This window comes from Trichomycterus rosablanca, chromosome 15, assembly GCF_030014385.1.
Source record: "Trichomycterus rosablanca isolate fTriRos1 chromosome 15, fTriRos1.hap1, whole genome shotgun sequence".
NCBI classification, from domain to species: domain Eukaryota; kingdom Metazoa; phylum Chordata; class Actinopteri; order Siluriformes; family Trichomycteridae; genus Trichomycterus; species Trichomycterus rosablanca.
In genome coordinates, this window is record NC_086002.1 from 2,729,656 (window position 1) to 2,753,011 (window position 23,356).

The 23,356-nt window shown below is 48.1% G+C and overlaps 1 protein-coding gene across 1 annotated transcript in view; it reads left to right on the forward strand.

The window, feature by feature from the left end:
* Positions 1 to 22,475: 22,475 nt before the first annotated feature.
* cacna1hb (calcium channel, voltage-dependent, T type, alpha 1H subunit b) overlaps positions 22,476 to 23,356 on the forward strand; it is a 62,317-nt gene continuing 61,436 nt past the window's right edge. The window contains exon 1 of the mRNA XM_063010816.1: positions 22,476 to 22,919. Coding sequence (XP_062866886.1) covers positions 22,761 to 22,919 — 159 coding nt within the window. The 5' untranslated portion in view covers positions 22,476 to 22,760. The remainder of the gene's footprint in view (positions 22,920 to 23,356) is intronic.

The following is a 23,356-nucleotide window of genomic DNA, read 5'->3' on the forward strand; positions in this document are numbered from 1 at the left end:
AACTCACGTTCCTCACCTCCAGGTGGTTTTGGGGTATTCGTGGCTGCAAAGACACAACCCTCAGATCGACTGGGCCACCGGATCAATCTTCATCTGGGGAACGCGGTGTCGCGACTCGTGTTTGCTGCAAGGTGGCACGGGTTCTGCTCCGACGGAACCGAAGATGGAGGTGCCGGATTTGGCAGCTGTTCCCCCTGTGTACCATGACTTACGGGAAGTTTTTAGCAAGTCCCGGGCGCAGGACTTGCCCCCCCACAGACCGTTCGATTGCGCCATCAATCTTTTGTCCGGCACTACTCCTCCTAGGGGGCGCCTTTTTTCGCTCTCCGGTCCAGAGAAGGTGGCTATGGAGGAGTATGTGCGTGAGGCACTTAAACAGGGGTTCATCCGTCCTTCCTCCTCCCCAGCTGGGGCAGGGTTCTTTTTTGTGAACAAAAAGGACGGCACCCTGCGCCCCTGTATCGATTATCGCGGTCTGAACGCCGTTACGATCAAGGATCGGTACCCGCTGCCGCTGATGGCCACGGCTTTCGAAGCCCTTCAGCGAGCTTCTGTTTTTTCCAAGCTCGATCTTCGCAGCGCGTACAATTTGATCCGGATCAGGCAGGGGGATGAGTGGAAGACTGCGTTCATTACGCCCACTGGCCACTATGAATACCGGGTGATGCCATTTGGGTTAATGAATGCCCCCGCAGTCTTCCAGAGATTTATCAATGAGGTCTTGCGGGAGACTCTTGGTAAATTCGTCTATGTTTACTTAGACGATATTCTTATCTTTAGTCGGTCCATCGACGAGCATATAGGGCATGTCCGACGAGTTCTCCAGCTTTTGCTTGACAACCATTTGTTTGTCAAACTGGAGAAGTCAGTCTTTCACTCCCCCACGGTTTCGTTCCTGGGGTTTGTAGTGGCCGAGGGCACCCTGCGCATGGACTCGGCTAAGGTATCAGCTGTGGAGAAGTGGCCAACTCCAAGTTCTTTACGCCAACTGCAAAGGTTTTTGGGCTTTGCAAACTTTTTTCGGCGTTTCATTAAGAACTTTAGCTCAGTCGCCTCTCCGTTAACGGACCTTACAGGAAAAGGTCCGTTCCGATGGACGGTGCAGGCCCAACAAGCTTTTGACGAGCTAAAAACACTCTTGACAACTGCTCCCGTTTTACAGTTGCCCGACCCAGAGGAACCCTTCGTTGTCGAAGTGGATGCCTCCGAGGTCGGAGCTGGGGCAGTTTTGTCCCAAAGAGTGGGGCCAGAGAAGAAGCTGCATCCATGTGCCTTCTTCTCGCACCGCCTGACTCCAGCCGAGCGGAACTACCCGGTTGGAGACAGGGAACTCTTGGCCATTAAGTTGGCGTTAGAGGAGTGGCGACACTGGCTCGAGGGGGCCAATCATCCTTTTCTTGTCTGGACGGATCACAAAAATCTGTCATTCATCCAGCAAGTCAAGAGGATGAACTCCCGTCAGGCCCGGTGGTCCTTATTTTTTGGAAGGTTCAATTTTACACTGTCTTATAGACCGGGGTCCAGAAACGTCAAACCGGACGCTCTGTCTAGACAGTGGGAACCGACCAGGCCGGAGACCGGACCTGATCCCGTGATCCCCTCGACCCTGATAGCGGCCCCAGTCACATGGGGCATATCGAAGGTCATTCGGGATGCCCACCGGGCTGAACCCGACCCCGGTGGGGGACCTCCTGACAGACTGTACGTACCTTCATCCGTACGGCGTCAGGTTTTTGAATGGGCCCATGCTTCCCCATTTTCGGCGCACCCAGGTGTGACTAAGTCCCTGGTCTTGCTGCGCCGAAGATTTTGGTGGCCGGGGATGGAGAACCAGGTACGTGACTTTGTCCGTGCTTGCTCTGTGTGTGCTCTGAACAAGACACCCAGAGAGCGCCCGCGGGGCCTCCTTCATCCGTTGCCAATACCTGCTAGACCGTGGTCCCACATTTCTCTGGACTTTGTGACAGGCTTGCCAAAATCCAGAGGGTTCACGGCGGTATTGGTAATTGTCGACCGGTTTACCAAATCTTGCCTTTTTATCCCACTGCCCAAGCTACCATCCGCCATGGGTACTGCGCAAATCATCCTGAATCATGTGGTGAGAGCACATGGGGTCCCATCAGACATTGTGTCTGATCGGGGTCCACAGTTTGTAAGCCAGTGCTGGCGGGCCTTTTGCCAACTTCTTGGCGCCACGGCCAGCTTATCCTCCGGCTACCACCCGGAGTCGAATGGGCAGTCGGAGAGGCTGATCCAGGATCTGAGCAAGATGCTCAGGTGCCTGACGGCAGGGAATCCGACCACGTGGTCGGATAAGTTGATATGGGCAGAGTTTGCTCACAACACCCTGCATCATTCGGCGATTGGAATGTCACCGTTTGAGGCTCAGTTCGGGTACCCTCCGCCGCTCTTTCCTGAGCAGGAGCAGCAGGTAGCGGTCCCGTCTGTACAGCTTCATGTCCGCCGCTGCCGCGCCGCCTGGCGCAAAGCTAGGCAGGCACTTGTGGCCACCCAGCGCTCTGTGAAGCGCAAAGCTGACCGCAGGCGGCAGCCGGCTCTTACCTTCCGGCCAGGCCAACGAGTACTTGTGTCAACGAGGGATCTCCCCGTTCGAGGTGCCCCACATAAGTTGGCACCCAAGTACATTGGTCCGTTCAAGGTGGTAAAGCGGATTAATCCGGTGACGTATAGGTTGGAGCTTCCTCCCCGTATGAAAGTGCATCCAACCTTTCATGTCTCCCATCTCCGACCATTTATGTGCGGGGGAGTTTTACCCCCTCCCCAACCTCCCGCCCCTCGTATCATCCAGGGTGCCCCTGCCTTCACCGTCCGCCGGTTGCTTGACAGCAGGAAGGTTCAGGGTAGCACCCAATACTTGGTGGATTGGGAAGGTTACGGCCCTGAGGAACGTTCATGGGTACCGGCTCGCCAGATCCTGGACCCTGAACTGATCCGCGAGTTCCGGCGCAACCGAGCTGCGGGTCTTGGGACCTCAGGAGCTGTCCCTAGAGGAGGGGGTTCTATAACGAGGTCTGTGGTAGCTGGTGAACGTGCCCCGGGTTCCCAGCGAAGCAGACATTACAGAGCTCAGAGAACAAAGGCCTCTTATACCAGGCCTCCTAATTAGTGCTGATCACCCGCAGCCGTGGGGCTGACTACTTAAGCCAGCTCCACACAGCAGCGGGTGTCGCACCTTTGTTTGTTTTCCGGTCCGTGGTGGCAGTCGTCCACACGTTCGTAGCCTTAGCTGGTAGCCCTGGTGGCGTATGCCATTCGGGTAAGTAAAACCGCAAGGTTTGAGGTAACTGGTATGTTCTGTTGGTCTCGTAGATATAGTGTGGTGCGACGCGGTGCAGTCCTCGAACTGCAGTTCATTTTGCGCTAGCAGTTAGCGTTAGCGGTTTCACTCAGCGCTGTGTTAAAGCGCTGAAAGTATTCTGGCATCAGTGCCTTCAGTTATTCTGAACATTGGATTCTCCAACCGCTGGGTGGCGACTCCGCTGAGCAAGCGGTTGCCGTACTAAAGACCCCGGTTCGAATCCGCAGTCTAGAACTGCCTAACTTTGTTTATTTGTTTCTTTCTGGTTTCAGATTGGTGTGTCAGCTCCGCGATCCAGGGCGCGCCGACCGGTCACTGCGATTGTTAGTCGCGGTGTTGGGTCTAGCGCTCCTCGGAGTTCCCCTCCTCTCCCTTCGCTCCTAAGCGTATTAGAGGTTCTCGCGCTCCCGTTTTCCAGCACCACTACAGTGCGGTGGTAACGCTCCCGGCTGCCACGCGGCTGACCGGGGTTCGCGTCCCGCTTCCTTCTGTTTTGGTTTCACTTTGTTTATTTTTCATTTAGTTGCGCCAGCAGCTCCGTCGGAGTTTCCGATCGGGTTTTTTGTGTTCTGTTTTTCGTTTGCTGTTTATCTTTCTGTTGTCCTTATAATTAAATAAAATATTATTATTTTTATTTACTTCTGCATTTGCGTCCTTTCTTCCCACGTGACAAGTCCTGTCTTCTAATTACTTGTTTAGATTAGGGATAATTAGGAATATCTTTTGTAGTTATTTATTATAGGATTTTTTGTATTTATTGTTGTATTTACACTGTTTTGTCTTGCACTTTTTGTACCGTGTTACACCGTGATCCTAGAGGAACGCTGTTTCGTTTCAATATGTACTTGTATGTAGCTGAAATGACAATAAAACCTCTCTGACTCTCTGACTGACTGAGGTGTGGGCCTGGTCTTCATTTCCTCACTCTTCTCTCCATACGTAGAGGTCGAACCTTCATCCAGGTCTCTCTAAACTTATAGCACCCAAACAAAAAGTCCAGAAGCACAATGGACATATTTTTAACTAGATTTTGCAGTGTGTCTGAGGGAATTTGCTCTCATTTAGGCCTGGCTCACAGTCGACATTGCAATTCATCCCAAAGGTGTTCAGTGGGGTTGAGATCAAGATTGGTCAATCCGATTGGTCATACTGTAACAGGACTGGGCCTTCCCTATATTGTTGCTACCAAGCTGGAAGCATGGTATGAATTAAATACTTGGTTTTGTACACCTGTTCTCAGTGGGTGTGACTGAAACAACTGAACTGGATGATTTGATGGAATGTCCACATACTTTTGGTTTTTTAGTGGATCTGATATTTTTTCACACGATCAATGGGATCAGCCGAACACAACCTACCAAACCTTATTACAGACTTTTAATGTCTTTGTTGAGTCACTGGTCGTCAGTCAGGTGTTTGGCATGTTCTCCACACCTTGGTGTTGGTTTCCTCAGTGTTGTCGGCTTTCCTCCCATCGTTCAAAAAAAACATGCAAACACTAGATCAGCTCTGAACTACCTCTAGGTGTAAGTAAGTGGGGCGGCTCAGTGGGTAGCACTATCGCCTGACAGCAAGAAGGTCCTGGGTTAGATCCCCAGGCGGGGCGGTCCGGGTCCTTTTTGTGTGGAGTTTGCATGTTCTCCCCGTGTCTGCGTGGGTTTCCTCCGGGAGCTCCGGTTTCCACAGTCCAAAAACATGCAGTCAGGTTAATTAGAGACACTGAATTGCCCTATAGGTGAATGTGTGTTTGTGTGTGTCTGCCCTGCGATGGACTGGCGCCCCATCCAGGGTGTTACTGTGTGCCTTGCGTCCATTGATAAGCTGGATAGGCTCCACCCCCCCGACCCGATTGGCTACGTGGTTAAGAAATTGAGTGAGTGAGTGAGTGTAAGTAAGTGAGTAAATGAGCGAAATGCCCCCTCCTTCTCCAGGGTGTAAACCTGCACCAGACCCGCCACAGCTCTTCCACACTGTATGGTCAAAAGTAAAAGGACACCTGACCGGATAAGCTGGTTTAAACCCAAATGCATTATTGTGCATAATCTTCTGGGAGTGGGTTTGTGGGAATTTGTGCCTACTTAGTCGCAAGAGCGTTTGTGAGGTCAGGTTCTGTCAGTCATGTGTGAGTAGACGTTCCAATTCATCCTCTAGGTGCTAAACGGGTTTCAATTCAGCACCCTCAGGAATAGGAACGGGTCTTTGCTCAAGCTGGTGCTGTTAGCTGGTTAGCAGTGAGTGTGACTGAAACACCTGAGTTCGATCGTAGCAGGGGCGTCTATATTGTTTTGGTCCATATATCTATCGTACGTGTCCCTTTTGTTCTCGTTCTGGCTTTCCTCTGTGATCTGCAGTGATCTAACGGTGCGTGTGTGCGCATGCGCATACGTGTGCTTCCCACCCTGTCGGGATTTAATGAAGCTCTCGCAGCTCATATCAGTGTGTGTGTGTGTGTGTGTGTGTGGGTGTAAATGTGTGTGTGTGTGTGTGTGTGTGTGTGTGTGTGTGTGGGTGTAAATGTGTGTGTGGTGTGTGTGTGTGACAAAGGCAGCAGTTTCTCTAATACTGGCTGACATTTACTCATTTAATTAACTCCTCAATATTGTTCAACTTTCTCCATGTTTCACACACACACACACACACACACGTGTGCTCGGTATTCACTGTGTACATGAACACAGTGTGTTCCTATCAAAAAAGCGACGAGTAGAGTCACCTGTCAGACACTTTCTACTCAGTGACCCAGAAGCTAAATGTAGTCTTGTTGATTCTCACACATGCACACACACACACACACACACACACACACACACACACACACACACACACATTTCAGTGACAGCTAGTCACACCCAGCCTTGTCATCACACATTGTTTGTCTGTTTAATCGAAGCATACTTGGAAACCCTGGGCAGGTTGGCAGTCCGTCCATTCGCAGTGCACTAATTCTGAGTTGCCAATCCACCTTTTGCAAGAATCTGGGAGGTGTGAGGAAACCAGATTCAGTATCGCACAATGGACATGGGGACAGCATGACAGCATGTCAAACTCATTACCAGACATCCCAAGTTCCGGGACTCTTCCGCATATACATAGCGGCTCCCTGATGCCCGCAAGTCAGATAAAATCTCCCGGAATCTAGAACGAGCGGCCAAGAGCGCGCACACACACACACACACACACACACACACGCGCGCACGCAGCGACACAGACTTTTCTCCCGATCGCGATTTAAATCTGTGATCTGAAATACAATCTAGCGCACTGTGTAGGGAGCATAAATCAATTGTCTAATATACAATCTAGTGCACTATGTAGGGAACCTAATTCCGTTAACTGATATACAATCTAGTGCACTATGTAGGGAACGTAAATCTATTACCTTTCATACTATCTAGTGCACTACGTAGGGAACGTAAATCTATTATCTTTCACACTATCTAGTGCACTATGTAGGAAACGTAAATCTATTATCTTTCACACTATCTAGTGCACTACGTAGGGAACATGAATCTATTATCTTTCACACTATCTAGTGCACTATGTAGGGAACGTAAATCTATTATCTTTCACACTATCCAGTGCACTATGTAGGGAACATAAATCTATTATCTTTCACACTATCTAGTGCACTATGTAGGAAACGTAAATCTATTATCTTTCACACTATCTAGTGCACTATGTAGGGAATGTAAATCTATTATCTTTCACACTATCTAGTGCACTATGTAGGGAACGTAAATCTATTTTCTTTCACACTATCCAGTGCACTATGTAGGGAACGTAAATCTATTATCTTTCATACTATCTAGTGCACTATGTAGGGAACATGAATCTATTATCTTTCACACTATCTAGTGCACTATGTAGGGAACGTAAATCTATTATCTTTCACACTATCCAGTGCACTATGTAGGGAACATAAATCTATTATCTTTCACACTTCTAGTGCACTATGTAGGGAACGTAAATCTATTATCTTTCACACTATCCAGTGCACTATGTAGGGAACATGAATCTATTATCTTTCACACTATCTAGTGCACTATGTAGGGAACGTAAATCTATTATCTTTCACACTATCCAGTGCACTATGTAGGGAACATAAATCTATTATCTTTCACACTTCTAGTGTACTATGTAGGGAATGTAAATCTATTTTCTTTCACACTATCCAGTGCACTATGTAGGGAACGTAAATCTATTTCTTTCACACTATCTAGTGTACTATGTAGGGAACGTAAATCTATTATCTTTCACACTATCTAGTGCACTATGTAGGGAACGTAAATCTATTATCTTTCACACTATCTAGTGCACTATGTAGGGAACGTAAATCTATTATCTTTCACACTATCTAGTGTACTATGTTGGGAACGTAAATCTATTATCTTTCACACTATCTAGTGCACTATGTAGGGAACATAAATCTATTATCTTTCATACTATCTAGTGCACTATGTAGGAAACGTAAATCTATTATCTTTCACACTATCTAGTGTACTATGTTGGGAACGTAAATCTATTATCTTTCACACTATCTAGTGCACTATGTAGGGAACGTAAATCTATTATCTTTCACACTGTCTAGTGCACTATGTAGTACACATTATTGTGTTTGTGACGCGAACAGTTAGTTTAGTAGCTCAATTAGCAGCTCCTAAAACTTCTGTTATCACCCATATCCTTTGGTGTGTGCGAGAGGTTTTTCAGGGTTTTTTTATGGCCGTGGTCTGGGGGGGGGGGGGGGGGGGGGGGGGGGATGGGGGGGGGTCCAGGGATACCTCCCTGAAATGAGTTTTTGCAACTTGGGATGTCTGTATTACAGGCACTGACCAGTGTGTGGTAGTGGGTATCGATCGAAAGGATGAGGGTTTGAGCCGCACCTCCACCAAGCTGATACTGCCGAGGCGCTTAACCCTCAAATGTACCTGTTGTTAAGGCCAGCGGTCCCTTGGCGGTTAAGGTACCGGACTAGAAATTTGGAATGTTGAAGGTTTGAGCCTCCCACCACCACGCTGCTACTGCTGGGCCCTTGATCACGGCCATTAGTGCTTAATTGTTTGGATTGTTGGATGTTATTCAGTCGCTGTAACTGTGGATCGTAGCATCTGATTAATGCCAAAATAAAATTGTGCCGTAAACAGGAGAGGATCAAACAGATCCACAGAACCGGGAGCAGTGTGGCACCAACACTACCAACCGCCTGCTTTAGATTCTGTAACACCCGTCAGTGCTACATAATTCAGCGTAACACTGTCATGTGAAATGAGCAGAGTTACGTAAACAGCATAAATATGGACATTGGCTGTTTCCACATCAGCACTTTGACACATACAGGGGTGCTCTTTTTGTTGTTCGGCCCTGTACCCAGTCGGGACGATGCTCTGCCGTCTGATAGGACCTTGTGACCTCACAATGAGTGATTTCGTACTTGCGGTCTCAGGTGTCCCAATTTTAGTTGAAAATCCGATTTCCCAAATGGCTTCGGCTTTTGAGAAACTCAGCTCGCGTGACATTTGAGGTTCCCTCCGAGTGGAGCCGGCTAATATTTAAATAGCTTAGCAACGGTGCTGAACCTTGAATTAGATTTGAATTGGACTGGGCTGGGGTGGGGTGGGTGTAAGATAAAAAGCCGCCTTGCTTACTGATGTTGGATTTTCGGGGTTATTGTTGTGTCTTCAATTACTTACTGCCAGTGTTTATATGCACTTATACATAATGAATCACCCGCGCGTTCGCTCGCAGCACTGTGGTCATATATTATTGATCCGATCAGTTTTTAGCCTGATTCAGCACCTGCTTCGTTATCTTCGCTCATTATCAAACCTCCGTGAGTTAAATCTAATAACAAACGCTGGAGTTCGGAATCAGAATCTACTTCTGTACACGATTCCTGCACCGTTGTAGAGGGAGAGGGGGGTCAGAGTTTATTCTGAACACCTGAACAGCTGCCCAATCAGCAGTGAAAACCCAAAAACCCGGAGGAAATCCCACCAGGACATGAGAAGAACGTTTTTAGTCAGTGACCAGATGTAAGGATCGAACCCCAAGACCTGGAGCTGTTTAGATGCATTCTTCATCTGCAACCATGATAGAAAAACACATTCAGCCTACATTCAGCCTACACCAACCACACCCGGTTCAGGTTTGCGGCAAGTCCAGGCACCACCAGACACAGGAGAGAAGAACACACCCAAAAGCACCAGTGCACGGTGTGCATCTTTATGCCAGCCAGCAGCGGATTCCTACAGAGAGCTTCAGTACCTACTGAGGACCAAGCCAGTCCATCAGTATTTTAGGAACAGGAGCAGGGTGTGACTCTCCGTACACAAAGCTGATCCACATGTGAACCCGCCTCATGCGGGTAAAGAGATGCAGTCGATACCGCACACGTGTCGGAGGGGGCGTGTGTCAGTCACTGCTCTCCTCAGTCAGGAGTGGAGGTCAACATCAGTAGAGAGGAAGCGTAATGCACTCAGTACTTGGATCTGGAGTTTAAGATGTTCTCCACTTCTTTGATGTCTGTACTTCAGGTGGACACTGGACTGTACGGTTCCTCGCTGATGAATCCAAAGAGACTTATAATAAAGACTGAATACAGTTTAAGCGATTGAGGATTGAGGGCCTTGCTCAGGGGCCCAACAGTGGCATCTTTGTGTTGGTGAGGCTTGAACTTGCAACCTTCTGATTACTAGTCCAGTACCTTAACCCCTGAGCTACCACTGTCCCCTTGAAGGTACTTCCTGTTTTCGTGCAGCGTGTCGTTCCCGCAGCAGACCGAGATGTTTCAGACGAAATCGTGACTGTGCGGCAATTATACGGACACTTTTAGTTTTGAGTTTTTCCCGTTTTAAAAGTCCGTAATTAGACGCCGCTTTTACGCGATGCTTTCACGCGACAGAGCATGCAAGTGCAATTAAAGAAAGTGGGTGTGGTGGTGGTGGTGGTGGTGTTGGGGAGGGGGGTAAGTGGGGCAACAAAGGGATGGCTGGCACAAAGTCAGTTCTGCATCGTCCATCAGTTTGTACAGAGCAGAGAACCGGGTCAGTGGGTTCCAGGATTCTTTTGTTCTGGACTCCCTTGAAGAAAATGGTAATTGGTGGCGTGTGTGTGTGTGTATGTGTGTGTGTGTGTGTGTGTGTGTGTGTGTGTTTCATATAGATTACTAAACCCGGTGTTCTTGCCAGTAATATTTGAATATTGCTGCATTGCAGCATGTGAGCAGCTGTTCAGCTCCGGCTACTGAAGACAAATCTAAAGATACAAGTGTGTGTGTGTACGTGTGTGTATGTTTGTTGGGGCGGTGGGGGGTGCATGCGTGCTCATTATTTGTGAAATAACAAGCGACTGCAGTTTTTTGACTTGTACGTGTGTGTGTGGGGGGGGGGGGGGTAGGAGTGTACAGTACACACACATACGGTACATGTGCTGTTCTATACTGTACTGCATTATACACTGTAATGCAGTGATAAGCACTATTCCAAACTACACACACACCCTTACAGTAGCTGCCCTAAAATATGTGGACACCCCACCGTGAGCTTCTTGGACAGCTGAAACCAAAAGCATGAGCGTCAAACAATATAAGGTCGGCCCCTTTTTGCACCCATAACAGCCTTTTTTTTTCTCTGGGAGGGCAGGATTTTCACATGATTTTAAACTGTGTCTGTAGGAACTTGTGCCTGTAAGGCTTTGGTTATCAGTGTATGTTTCAATTCATCCCAAAGGAGTTCAGTAGGGTTGAGGGTTGAGGTCAAGGCTCTGTGCTAAATTCTTCCAGACCAAACTTGTGTTGGTGTTGGTTGGTAAGGGTCTTGTGTTGGTGTTGGTTGGTAAGGATCTTGTGTTGGTGTTGGTTGGTAGTGTTGGTTGGTAAGGATCTTGTGTTGGTGTTGGATGGTGAGGGTCTTGATTGTGTCGGTGTTGGTGGTTGGTATGGGTCTTGTGTTGGTGTTGGATGGTATGGGTCTTGTGTTGGTGTTGGATGGTAGAGGTGTTGGTGGTTGATGTTGGATGGTAGGGGTGTTGTGTTGGTGTTGGATGGTAGAGGTCTTGTGTTGGTGTTGGTGTTGGATGGTAGAGGTGTTGGTGTTGGATGGTAGAGGTGTTGGTGGTTGGTGTTGGATGGTAGAGGTGTTGGTGTTGGATGGTAGAGGTGTTGGTGTTGGTTGGTAAGGGTCTTGTGTTGGTGTTGGATGGTAGAGGTCTTGTGTTGGTGTTGGTGTTGGATGGTAGAGGTGTTGGTGGTTGATGTTGGTTGGTAAGGGTCTTGTGTTGGTGTTGGATGGTAGAGGTCTTGTGTTGGTGTTGGTGTTGGATGGTAGATGTCTTGTGTTGGTGTTGGATGGTAGAGGTGTTGGTGTTGGTTGGTGTTGGATGGTAGAGGTGTTGGTGTTGGATGGTAGAGGTCTTGTGTTGGTGTTGGATGGTAGAGGTGTTGTGTTGGTGTTGGATGGTAGAGGTCTTGTGTTGGTGTTGAATGGTAGGGGTGTTGTGTTGGTGTTGGATGGTAGAGGTGTTGGTGGTTGGTGTTGGATGGTAGAGGTGTTGGTGTTGGATGGTAGAGGTGTTGGTGTTGGATGGTAGAGGTGTTGGTGTTGGTTGGTAAGGGTCTTGTGTTGGTGTTGGGTGGTAGAGGTCTTGTGTTGGTGTTGGTGTTGGATGGTAGAGGTGTTGTGTTGGTGTTGGATGGTAGAGGTGTTGGTGGTTGCTGTTGGATGGTAGAGGTGTTGGTGTTGGTTGGTAGAGGTGTTGTGTTGGTGTTGGATGGTAGAGGTGTTGGTGTTGGATGGTAGAGGTGTTGGTGTTGGATGGTAGAGGTGTTGGTGTTGGTTGGTAGAGGTCTTGTGTTGGTGTTGGATGGTAGAGGTGTTGGTGTTGGTTGGTAGAGGTGTTGTGTTGGTGTTGGTTGATAGGGGTGTTGTGTTGGTGTTGGATGGTAGGGGTGTTGTGTTGGTGTTGGTTGGTAGGGGTGTTGTGTTGGTGTTGGATGGTAGGGGTGTTGTGTTGGTGTTGGATGGTAGAGGTGTTGGTGTTGGTTGGTAGAGGTGTTGTGTTGGTGTTGGATGGTAGGGGTGTTGTGTTGGTGGTTGGTGTTGGATGGTAGGGGTGTTGGTGGTTGGTAGTGGATGGTAGAGGTGTTGGTGGTTGGTGTTGGATGGTAGAGGTGTTGGTGGTTGGTGTTGGATGGTAGAGGTGTTGGTGTTGGATGGTAGAGGTGTTGGTGTTGGTTGGTAAGGGTCTTGTGTTGGTGTTGGGTGGTAGAGGTCTTGTGTTGGTGTTGGTGTTGGATGGTAGGGGTGTTGTGTTGGTGTTGGATGGTAGAGGTGTTGGTGTTGGTTGGTAGAGGTGTTGTGTTGGTGTTGGATGGTAGGGGTGTTGTGTTGGTGGTTGGTGTTGGATGGTAGGGGTGTTGGTGGTTGGTAGTGGATGGTAGAGGTGTTGGTGGTTGGTGTTGGATGGTAGAGGTGTTGGTGGTTGGTGTTGGATGGTAGAGGTGTTGGTGTTGGATGGTAGAGGTGTTGGTGTTGGTTGGTAAGGGTCTTGTGTTGGTGTTTGGTGGTAGAGGTCTTGTGTTGGTGTTGGTGTTGGATGGTAGAGGTGTTGTGTTGGTGTTGGATGGTAGAGGTGTTGGTGGTTGCTGTTGGATGGTAGAGGTGTTGGTGTTGGTTGGTAGAGGTGTTGTGTTGGTGTTGGATGGTAGAGGTGTTGGTGTTGGATGGTAGAGGTGTTGGTGTTGGTTGGTAGAGGTCTTGTGTTGGTGTTGGATGGTAGAGGTGTTGGTGTTGGATGGTAGAGGTGTTGGTGTTGGATGGTAGAGGTGTTGGTGTTGGTTGGTAGAGGTCTTGTGTTGGTGTTGGATGGTAGAGGTGTTGGTTGGTTGGTAGAGGTGTTGTGTTGGTGTTGGTTGATAGGGGTGTTGTGTTGGTGTTGGATGGTAGGGGTGTTGTGTTGGTGTTGGTTGGTAGGGGTGTTGTGTTGGTGTTGGATGGTAGGGGTGTTGTGTTGGTGTTGGATGGTAGAGGTGTTGGTGTTGGTTGGTAGAGGTGTTGTGTTGGTGTTGGATGGTAGGGGTGTTGTGTTGGTGTTGGATGATAGGGGTGTTGTGTTGGTGGTTGGTGTTGGATGGTAGGGGTGTTGGTGGTTGGTGTTGGATGGTAGAGGTGTTGGTGGTTGGTGTTGGATGGTAGAGGTGTTGTGTTGGTGTTGGATGGTAGAGGTGTTGGTGTTGGATGGTAGAGGTGTTGGTGTTGGTTTGTAGAGGTGTTGTGTTGGTGTTGGATGGTTGGTAGGGGTGTTGTGTTGGTTTTGGATTGTTGGTAGGGGTGTTGTGTTGGTGTTGGATCGTAGGGGTGTTATGTTGGTGGTTGGTGTTGGATGGTAGAGGTGTTATGTTGGTGTTGGATGGTAGAGGTGTTGGTGGTTGGTGTTGGTAGGTAGGGGTGTTGTGTTGGTGTTGGTGTTGGATGGTAGGGGTGTTGGTGTTGGATGGTAGAGGTGTTGTGTTGGTGTTGGATGGTAGAGGTGTTGGTGGTTGGTGTTGGTAGGTAGGGGTGTTGTGTTGGTGTTGGTGTTGGATGGTAGAGGTGTTGGTGTTGGATGGTAGAGGTGTTGGTGTTGGATGGTAGAGGTTTTGTGTTGGTGTTGGATGGTAGAGGTGTTGGTGGTTGGTGTTGGATGGTAGAGGTGTTGGTGGTTGGTGTTGGTAGGTAGGGGTGTTGTGTTGGTGTTGGTGTTGGATGGTAGAGGTGTTGGTGTTGGATGGTAGAGGTGTTGTGTTGGTGTTGGATGGTAGAGGTGTTGGTGGTTGGTGTTGGTAGGTAGGGGTGTTGTGTTGGTGTTGGATGGTAGAGGTGTTGGTGGTTGGTGTTGGTAGGTAGGGGTGTTGTGTTGGTGTTGGTGTTGGATGGTAGAGGTGTTGGTGTTGGATGGTAGAGGTGTTGTGTTGGTGGTTGGTGTTGGTAGGTAGGGGTGTTGTGTTGGTGTTGGTGTTGGATGGTAGAGGTGTTGGTGGTTGGTGTTGGTAGGTAGGGGTGTTGTGTTGGTGTTGGTGTTGGATGGTAGAGGTGTTGTATTGGTGTTGGTGGTTGGTGTTGGTAGGTAGGGGTGTTGTGTTGGTGTTGGTGTTGGATGGTAGAGGTGTTGTGTTGGTGTTGGATGGTAGAGGTGTTGGTGTTGGATGGTAGAGGTGTTGTGTTGGTGTTGGTAGGTAGGGGTGTTGTGTTGGTGTTGGTGTTGGATGGTAGAGGTGTTGGTGTTGGATGGTAGAGGTGTTGTGTTGGTGTTGGATGGTAGAGGTGTTGGTGGTTGGTGTTGGTAGGTAGGGGTGTTGTGTTGGTGTTGGTGTTGGATGGTAGAGGTGTTGGTGTTGGATGGTAGAGGTGTTGTGTTGGTGTTGGTGGTTGGTGTTGGTAGGTAGGGGTGTTGTGTTGGTGTTGGATGGTAGAGGTGTTGTGTTGGTGTTGGATGGTAGAGGTGTTGGTGGTTGGTGTTGGTAGGTAGGGGTGTTGTGTTGGTGTTGGTGTTGGATGGTAGAGGTGTTGTATTGGTGTTGGTGGTTGGTGTTGGTAGGTAGGGGTGTTGTGTTGGTGTTGGTGTTGGATGGTAGAGGTGTTGTGTTGGTGTTGGATGGTAGAGGTGTTGGTGTTGGATGGTAGAGGTGTTGTGTTGGTGTTGGTAGGTAGGGGTGTTGTGTTGGTGTTGGATGGTAGAGGTGTTGGTGTTGGATGGTAGAGGTGTTGTGTTGGTGTTGGATGGTAGAGGTGTTGGTGTTGGTGTTGGATGGTAGAGGTGTTGGTGTTGGATGGTAGAGGTGTTGTGTTGGTGTTGGATGGTAGAGGTGTTGTGTTGGTGTTGGTAGGTAGGGGTGTTGTGTTGGTGTTGGATGGTAGAGGTGTTGGTGGTTGGTGTTGGTAGGTAGGGGTGTTGTGTTGGTGTGTGTATAGTCCTTGTTTTCTCAGGTTTGAGTCTCTCTCTTGAGAAGCTCTGTGATTTACTCAGCAGGTATTCTTTAGTCAGTATTTGTCTGTCTGGCACATCAGCAGGTCCCGTCACACTGTGCCAGTGTTTGGACATTCAGGCATGGCTTTGGTTAACAGTGTACGTTCCAATTCATCCCGAAGGGGTTCAGTGGGGTTGAGGTCAAGGCTCTGTGCAAAATTCTTCCAGACCGAACTCTGTGCCCAGTGGGAAGTATAAAATGTAGACGTGCCATTCACTGTTAGCCAAAAGAAATGTGTCCACATACTTTTGGCTGTATGGTGTATATACAGTATAAATATTTATGGACGCCGTGTTCAGAGTGTGATCATCATCTCAATTTAATTGAACAAACTTATTATGAGCATCACTTCATGCACTGAACTGTGTGTGTGTGTGTGTGTGTGTGTGATACACCCTAAGGGAACAAAGTAGTTCTTTTCCCACGGAGTTCCAGTGGGAGGTTCCCATGGAAACACGAACATCGGAAGCTCCTGTAATTGGCTCAGCCCTCGTTTTTCCTCCCGTCTCTGTTTTGTCTGGTTCTTCATTTCATCCTCTTTATCTCATTTATTTATTTATATATTTCTGTCGCTCTCTCGTTCATTTTCTCTCTTTTTTAAATAAACTCTCTCATTTGCATTTTGTTGTTTGATTTGTTGGATTTACTTATTCACACTGTCGGACTCAACAGATAAATATTAAACTCAGAGTGTTTCCCTCACCGTACTGTAAGAGGAGAACCAACACAACCCTGCGTCATGTTCTAGCATTTCAGAGTTCCACCTGATCTCTTGGTTCCTTCAGCTTTTTTATCTCGTTCCTCTTCTCACTCTTACAGACCTTTAGGTCACGTTGTTGTTTTTTCTCTACAGGTCAGTAACTGATCACCTGAATTATCATCGTTTAATGAAAGTCACAGTTTAGCCTCATATACACCAGCCAGTCGGTTGGTGAGGGTTTTGGTCTTGTTTGGTACTGGTCTGGTCAGTGAGGGTTTTGGTCTTGTTTGGTACTGGTCTGGTCAGTGAGGGTTTTGGTCTTGTTTGGTACTGGTCTGGTCAGTGTGGGTTTTGGTCTTATTTTTAACCTTGGTGTTGATTGGTTTTAGTCGTGGTTTTGTCATGGTCTCAGTTGGTGTGGGTCTTGTTCTTGTCCAGATTTCAGTTAACCTGGTGTTTGGTCCTGTTTTGGTTTTGCTTGGTAAAGGACGTGTTTGTACGTTGGGGTTGGTTGGTATGATTCTTGTTCCTATCCTGATGTTTGTTAGTAAAGGTGTTGGTCTTATATTGGTGTTGGTTGTTATAGGTCATGTTTTTATCTTAGTGTTGGTTGGTAGGGGTGTTGTGTTGGTGTTGGATGGTAGAGGTGTTGGATGGTAGAGGTCTTGTGTTGGTGTTGGTGTTGGTTGGTAGAGGTGTTGTGTTGGTGTTGGTGTTGGATGGTAGAGGTGTTGGTGTTGGTAGGTAGGGGTGTTGTGTTGGTGTTGGATGGTAGAGGTGTTGGTGGTTGGTGTTGGTAGGTAGGGGTGTTGTGTTGGTGTGTGTATAGTCCTTGTTTTCTCAGGTTTGAGTCTCTCTTGAGAAGCTCTGTGATTTACTCAGCAGGTATTTTTTCGTCAGTATTTGTCTGTCTGGCACATCAGCAGGTCCAGTCACACTGTGCCAGTGTCACATCGTCTCACATGAAGCTCAAAATAATCCTCCCAATTACACCACTAACACAGAAATGATTAGAAAACCAGTTTAAAGCTTCTGGCTAAACTGGTGAATTAAAAACATTCCCAGCATTAAGTGGTTCAGCAGATCATCAGATCCAGATTAATATGAAAACATTGGTCTGTATATGAGCGTCATCTGGTGAAAGAAATATGATAAACAGAAGGCGTGTTTGTTAGCAGTGTGTGTGTGTGTGTGTGTGTGTGTGTGTGTGAGATATAAAGTGTGTTACAGAGTCCCGGGAGACAGGGGAACTACTGCACACTAATTGTATTACACACCTCATTTTTCAGCAGCACCTGAAATGCAATTGTCTTCCTTCCTGTTCGTAACCTGCTGGATCTGGTACAGTGTTCACTTGATTAGATTTCATCCTCTGGCTGTGTGAATGATGTAGGATTACAGCAGGCTGCTTCCAGAAGACTGAATCTCTCCAGCGTGTCTCTGTCTTCACAGCATGGTGGGGAAAAGCCCCGTTCGGATTGGGTGCGTTCCACTGCGGGGGGGTGGGGGGGGGTAACCGTAATCCAATATCTACACGTCTTCATTTTGAGATGTGGTACAGCTCGGCCATTCGAACGGTAACGAAATTCTCATGAACCTCAACATGCCGACCTATCCCAAACGTCAATACTCATCCCAAAAGCGTTCACTGGAGTTGAGGTCGGGGGTCTGTGCAGGCCACTGAAGTTCCTTCAGACCACGACTCGGGTGGCTTAGAGATCCCGTGTGCAGACCCACCACCGTTTAGATCTGAGTTGTGCTATCGACCAGCCGGGCACCTACACAAACACGTCTGGCTGTGTCTGTCGGGAGGGATGGTCGAAGGCACCTGCACGGAGGCGATGAATGAAATGAGATCCTCTGTCAGGGTTGGGGTCTGCAGCAGTGAAGGAAAGATACAACTGCATCAAGGACCCAACAGCAGCAACCTGGCAGCGGCGGGGCTTGAACCAGCGACCTTTTGATTACTAACCCAGTACCCTAACCTCTAGGCAACACCTGCCCTAACAAGTGTATTATTGTTATGACCAAGTTCAAGAACATCATTTCATTTTGTGGCATGGACTCATGCTGGGGGGAATCCCTGATTCTGATTCTGATTAACTAAGGCTGCTGACTTCTCTGTGCCTATATAAATAGGGCTGGTTTGGCTGCTGTTTACTCCTGAAGAAGTAAACAGATTAAAGTTGTGTGATGCAGCAGCTTAATAGCTTTGGTCCCTTACTGTACAGAGCTGAATAGATACAAGCCTGGATGGATTTTCACCTCATTAACTCTGCAACAGTGATGTGCAACAAGCTCAGTGTGTGTGTGTGTGTGTGTGTGTGTGTGTGTGTGTGTGTGTGTGTGTGTGCAATCATGAATAAATAATGATAATAAAGAAAGAAAAATATGTAAATAAGTATAAAAATAATCATATATAAATAATGACGCCTTTGTGGAGAACAAAAGCTACACTGCTGTAGAAACAGAACACAGCAGACCACGATGTGATTTACGCTGTGATGTACGCTGTGCTGTATGCTGTGCTGTAGCTGTACGCTGTGATGTACGCTGTGCTGTAGCTGTACGCTGTGCTGTACGCTGTGCTGTACACTGTGCTGTACGCTGTGATGTACGCTGTGCTGTAGCTGTACGCTGTGTTGTACGCTGTGTTGTACGCTGTGCTGTACGCTGTGCTGTACGCTGTGCTTTATGCTGTGCTGTACGCTGTGATGTACGCTGTGATGTACGCTGTGCTGTAGCTGTATGCTGTGCTGTACGCTGTGATGTACGCTGTGCTGTAGCTGTACGCTGTGTTGTACGCTGTGCTGTACGCTGTGCTGTACGCTGTGCTGTACGCTGTGCTGTACGCTGTGCTTTATGCTGTGCTTTACGCTGTGCTTTACGCTGTGCTGTATGCCGTGACGTACGCTGTGTTGTACGCTGTGCTGTACGCTGTGCTTTACGCTGTGATGTACGCTGTGATGTACGCTGTGCTTTACGCTGTGCTTTACGTTGTGATGTACGCTGTGCTGTAGCTGTACGCTGTGATGTATGCTGTGCTGTACGCTGTGCTTTACGCTGTGATGTACGCTGTGCTGTAGCTGTACGCTGTGCTGTACGCTGTGCTTTACGCTGTGATGTACGCTGTGCTGTAGCTGTACGCTGTGATGTACGCTGTGCTTTACGCTGTGATGTACGCTGTGATGTACGCTGTGTTGTAGCTGTACGCTGTGATGTATGCTGTGCTGTACGCTGTGATGTACGCTGTGATGTACGCTGTGCTGTACGCTGTGATGTACGCTGTGCTGTACGCTGTGATGTACGCTGTGATGTACGCTGTGATGTACGCTGTGATGTACACTGTGCTGTAGCTGTACGCTTTGATGTACGCTGTGCTTTACTGTGATGTACGCTGTGCTGTAGCTGTACGCTGTGATGTATGCTGTGCTGTACGCTGTGATGTACGCTGTGATGTACGCTGTGATGTACGCTGTGCTGTACGCTGTGATGTACGCTGTGATGTACGCTGTGCTGTAGCTGTACGCTGTGATGTACGCTGTGCTGTACGCTGTGCTGTACGCTGTGATGTACGCTGTGCTGTACGCTGTGCTGTACGCTGTGATGTACGCTGTGCTGTACGCTGTGCTGTACGCTGTGCTGTAGCTGTACACTGTGATTTACGCTGTGATGTACGCTGTGCTTTACGCTGTGCTGTACGCTGTGCTTTACGCTGTGATGTACGCTGTGCTGTAGCTGTACGCTGTGATGTATGCTGTGATGTACGCTGTGATGTACGCTGTGCTGTACGCTGTGCTGTACGCCGCGACGTACGCCGCGCCGATGTACGCTGTGCTGTACGCTGTGTTGTACACTTTGATGTACGCTGTGCTGTACGCTGTGATGTACGCTGTGCTTTACGCTGTGCTGTACGCTGTGCTGTACGCTGTGCTTTACGCTGTGCTGTACGCTGTGATGTACGCTGTGCTGTAGCTGTACGCTGTGATTTACGCTGTGATGTACGCTGTGCTTTACGCTGTGCTTTACGCTGTGCTTTACGCTGTGATGTACGCTGTGCTTTACGCTGTGCTGTACGCTGTGATGTACGCTGTGCTGTAGCTGTACGCTGTGATGTACGCTGTGCTTTACGCTGTGCTGTACGCTGTGCTTTACGCTGTGCTGTACGCTGTGCTGTACGCTGTGATGTACGCTGTGCTGTAGCTGTACGCTGTGATGTACGCTGTGCTTTACGCTGTGCTGTACGCTGTGCTTTACGCTGTGCTGTACGCTGTGCTGTATGCTGTGATGTACGCTGTGCTGTAGCTGTACGCTGTGATGTACGCTGTGCTTTACGCTGTGCTGTACGCTGTGCTTTACGCTGTGATGTACGCTGTGCTGTAGCTGTACGCTGTGATGTATGCTGTGCTGTACGCTGTGATGTACGCTGTGCTGTACGCTGTGCTGTACGCCGCGACGTACGCCGCACCGATGTACGCTGTGCTGTACGCTGTGATGTACGCTGTGTTGTACACTGTGCTGTACGCTGTGCTGTACGCTGTGATGTACGCTGTGCTGTAGCTGTACGCTGTGATTTACGCTGTGATGTACGCTGTGCTTTACGCTGTGCTTTACGCTGTGCTTTACGCTGTGCTTTACGCTGTGCTGTACGCTGTGCTTTACGCTGTGATGTACGCTGTGCTGTACGTTGTGATGTCCGCTGTGATGTACGCTGTGCTGTACGCTGTGATTTACGCTGTGATGTACGTTGTGATGTACGCTGTGATGTACGCTGTGCTGTAGCTGTACGCTGTGATTTACGCTGTGATGTACGCTGTGCTTTACGCTGTGCTTTACGCTGTGCTGTACGCTGTGCTGTACGCTGTGATTTACGCTGTGATGTACGCTGGGATGTACGCTGGGATGTGCGCTGTGATGTACGCTATGCTGTAGCCATGCTGTGATGAACCCCGCTGTTCACCTGCTGCGTTTTTCTCTCGTCGGTCTAAATTTTTCGCCTTTGTTGCTTTGGAATGAAAAGAAAAGCGAGAGGAAGAACGTTTAAACTTTAGTGTAGTGTGACAGGTTCTGATCTTCTGAGAACACTAAACTAGGGCTGCCACGACGTCAATATTGTAAGTCGATGCATCGTTTTTAAAACTGTTTATAAATGATTCTTGTTCATTTCTACAATGTTTTCATGCATATAAGCGTTCATATGATTCTCTCAGCACTACTTGCTGTGTGCAGGACCTGAGTCGTATTTGGTCCGGTCACTGGTTGGCGGCATTAAGCGCAGTCTTAAAAAATGCCGTCTGCAGCAGTCAGAGTCCGATTGTAGAGCTTTCAAAGAAACGTTTTCCACGACCCAAATCATCAAAAGTTTGGTGATACTTCAAACTGGCACAAAACTAAAAGCTGGTTTGTTTACTGTGCAGAGCTTTGATGGTACCACAGCAGCACCAGCGCCATGTTGCACGTCTATATTGTTTCATTACGCTTCTTAATTGTGGAGATTGTGGAATACCGTATTTCTTAGCGAGTTCAGTTAGACCGCAGCGCACTTAGCTGCGTTGGGATTGTGATTTTTGCGGAAGTCAAAAAGCTTCTCGTGTGAATGCGCCGTAACACTCACCACTTTGTTTACATGGCTGAGAATGTGAAGTGCATTTTGAGTGAATGTGTAGGTTAGAATCTGAGCTCATTCTGTCATTACTGTACGTTGGACTTGGAATGAGACGTGGCTACATCTAACTATTTTATTTCTGCTGTAAGTTGAAGCACTTTGCTTTGTGTACGGAACGCCATAAACACACGCTGCACTCCGTTCAATATGGAGCACTTGAGAATTTGATAATATGGACATTTAGTTCTGTGTTATATTATTATGCCGTACAGTTTGTTGTTAAAATAAAAGAAGCTTAAATGAGATTCTGAATTAAATTGTTTGGAGGAAAATGAATCGTTTAGATTAATCAACTGATTGACAAAATAGTCGTTAGTAGCAGCTCTACGCTAAACATGGAGAGTGGAGACGCGGTTTTAACTGCAGGTGAAGAAAACGATTCTATTCTGGGTCACCTCACCATCATTCCTGGCTGATTTGGAGAGAAAGAAAATGTTTGCTGAAGTTAATCGAGCAGGATTTATTCAGCGCTGCACAAACTCAGAAGAGCTGATTTACCAACTTTCTGAATTAATGCCCGGGACTGAAGTCGAGCTGAATTTCTCTCTATGACAGAGAGTGTGTGTGTGTGTGTCAGCGTGAGTGTGTGTGGGTGTGTGTACAATGCAAACACAGGATGAGTTTCAGTTTTTTAAATGGCTTATGACAGAAGCCTATGGGTACTTCTATTGGGAGAAATGAGACACGCTCGTACTGTAGCTATAAAACTAACAGGGTTCGTATATTTCTCCCAGATGTAAATAAACAAAAGTATGTGGACACGCCTTCTAATGATTCCAGTATCAAACCAATCATTTGGGACAGACTTTGATGGGGTTGGTGAGGACATGAGCATGAGCAGAGCCCCGATCCGAACTGATCTGAGCTCAACCCCACTGAGGATTATTGGGATGAACTGGAATGTCTCTCAGATTATCGAATGTGGGCAAATTCTCATAACATCAGTCCAACACCTTGTGCGTTTCAGAAAAGAGGAGACTAAACAGGGTTTTGAACAGGGATGTGAAGCGAGCTCCCAGTCAGGGTGTCCACATATTTTAGCCACCTATCAGTCTGTGCACTATGTTATGTGTGGATGCTCGAGTGTACGTTAAGTTTCATGATCCTTGACCTGAGCTCTACGTGGTTCGAGCGAGTCAGCATGCTGGTGATCCTGCTCAACTGTGTCACCCTGGGCATGTTCCAGCCGTGCCAGGACCTGGAGTGCCACTCGGAGCGCTGCAGCATCCTGCAGGTACACCAGCACCCCGTAATTATTATTCCTCTTTTCCATTTTTACCAGCAGCTTCATCCTGATCTGGCTGGTGAGGAGTCTGACGCCACCTGGACACACTGGGCACAGGGCACACGCCAGTCTACCTGCCGGCATGAATTCGTGAAGTGAATGCAAAGCATGATAAACATGCAGAACATCTCACGAGACTCAAACCCAGGTATCCGGAACCTGCGATGCAGTGCACCTCCATACACACGATACAGTCGTCCAAAATGCTCGGGAGGAGCTGCTTTTTTGTTTATCCTGGTTTAACTCGATGAACCGCACACAGACACTGTAGATGAGAAGCACTGTGATCTGTGGACAGTGGATGGAAGCAGGGATCAAACCCGGGTCCCTAGGACCCCTGATGCTCTGTGCCACCCACACTACCCTGAACAATACAAGGCTATCAA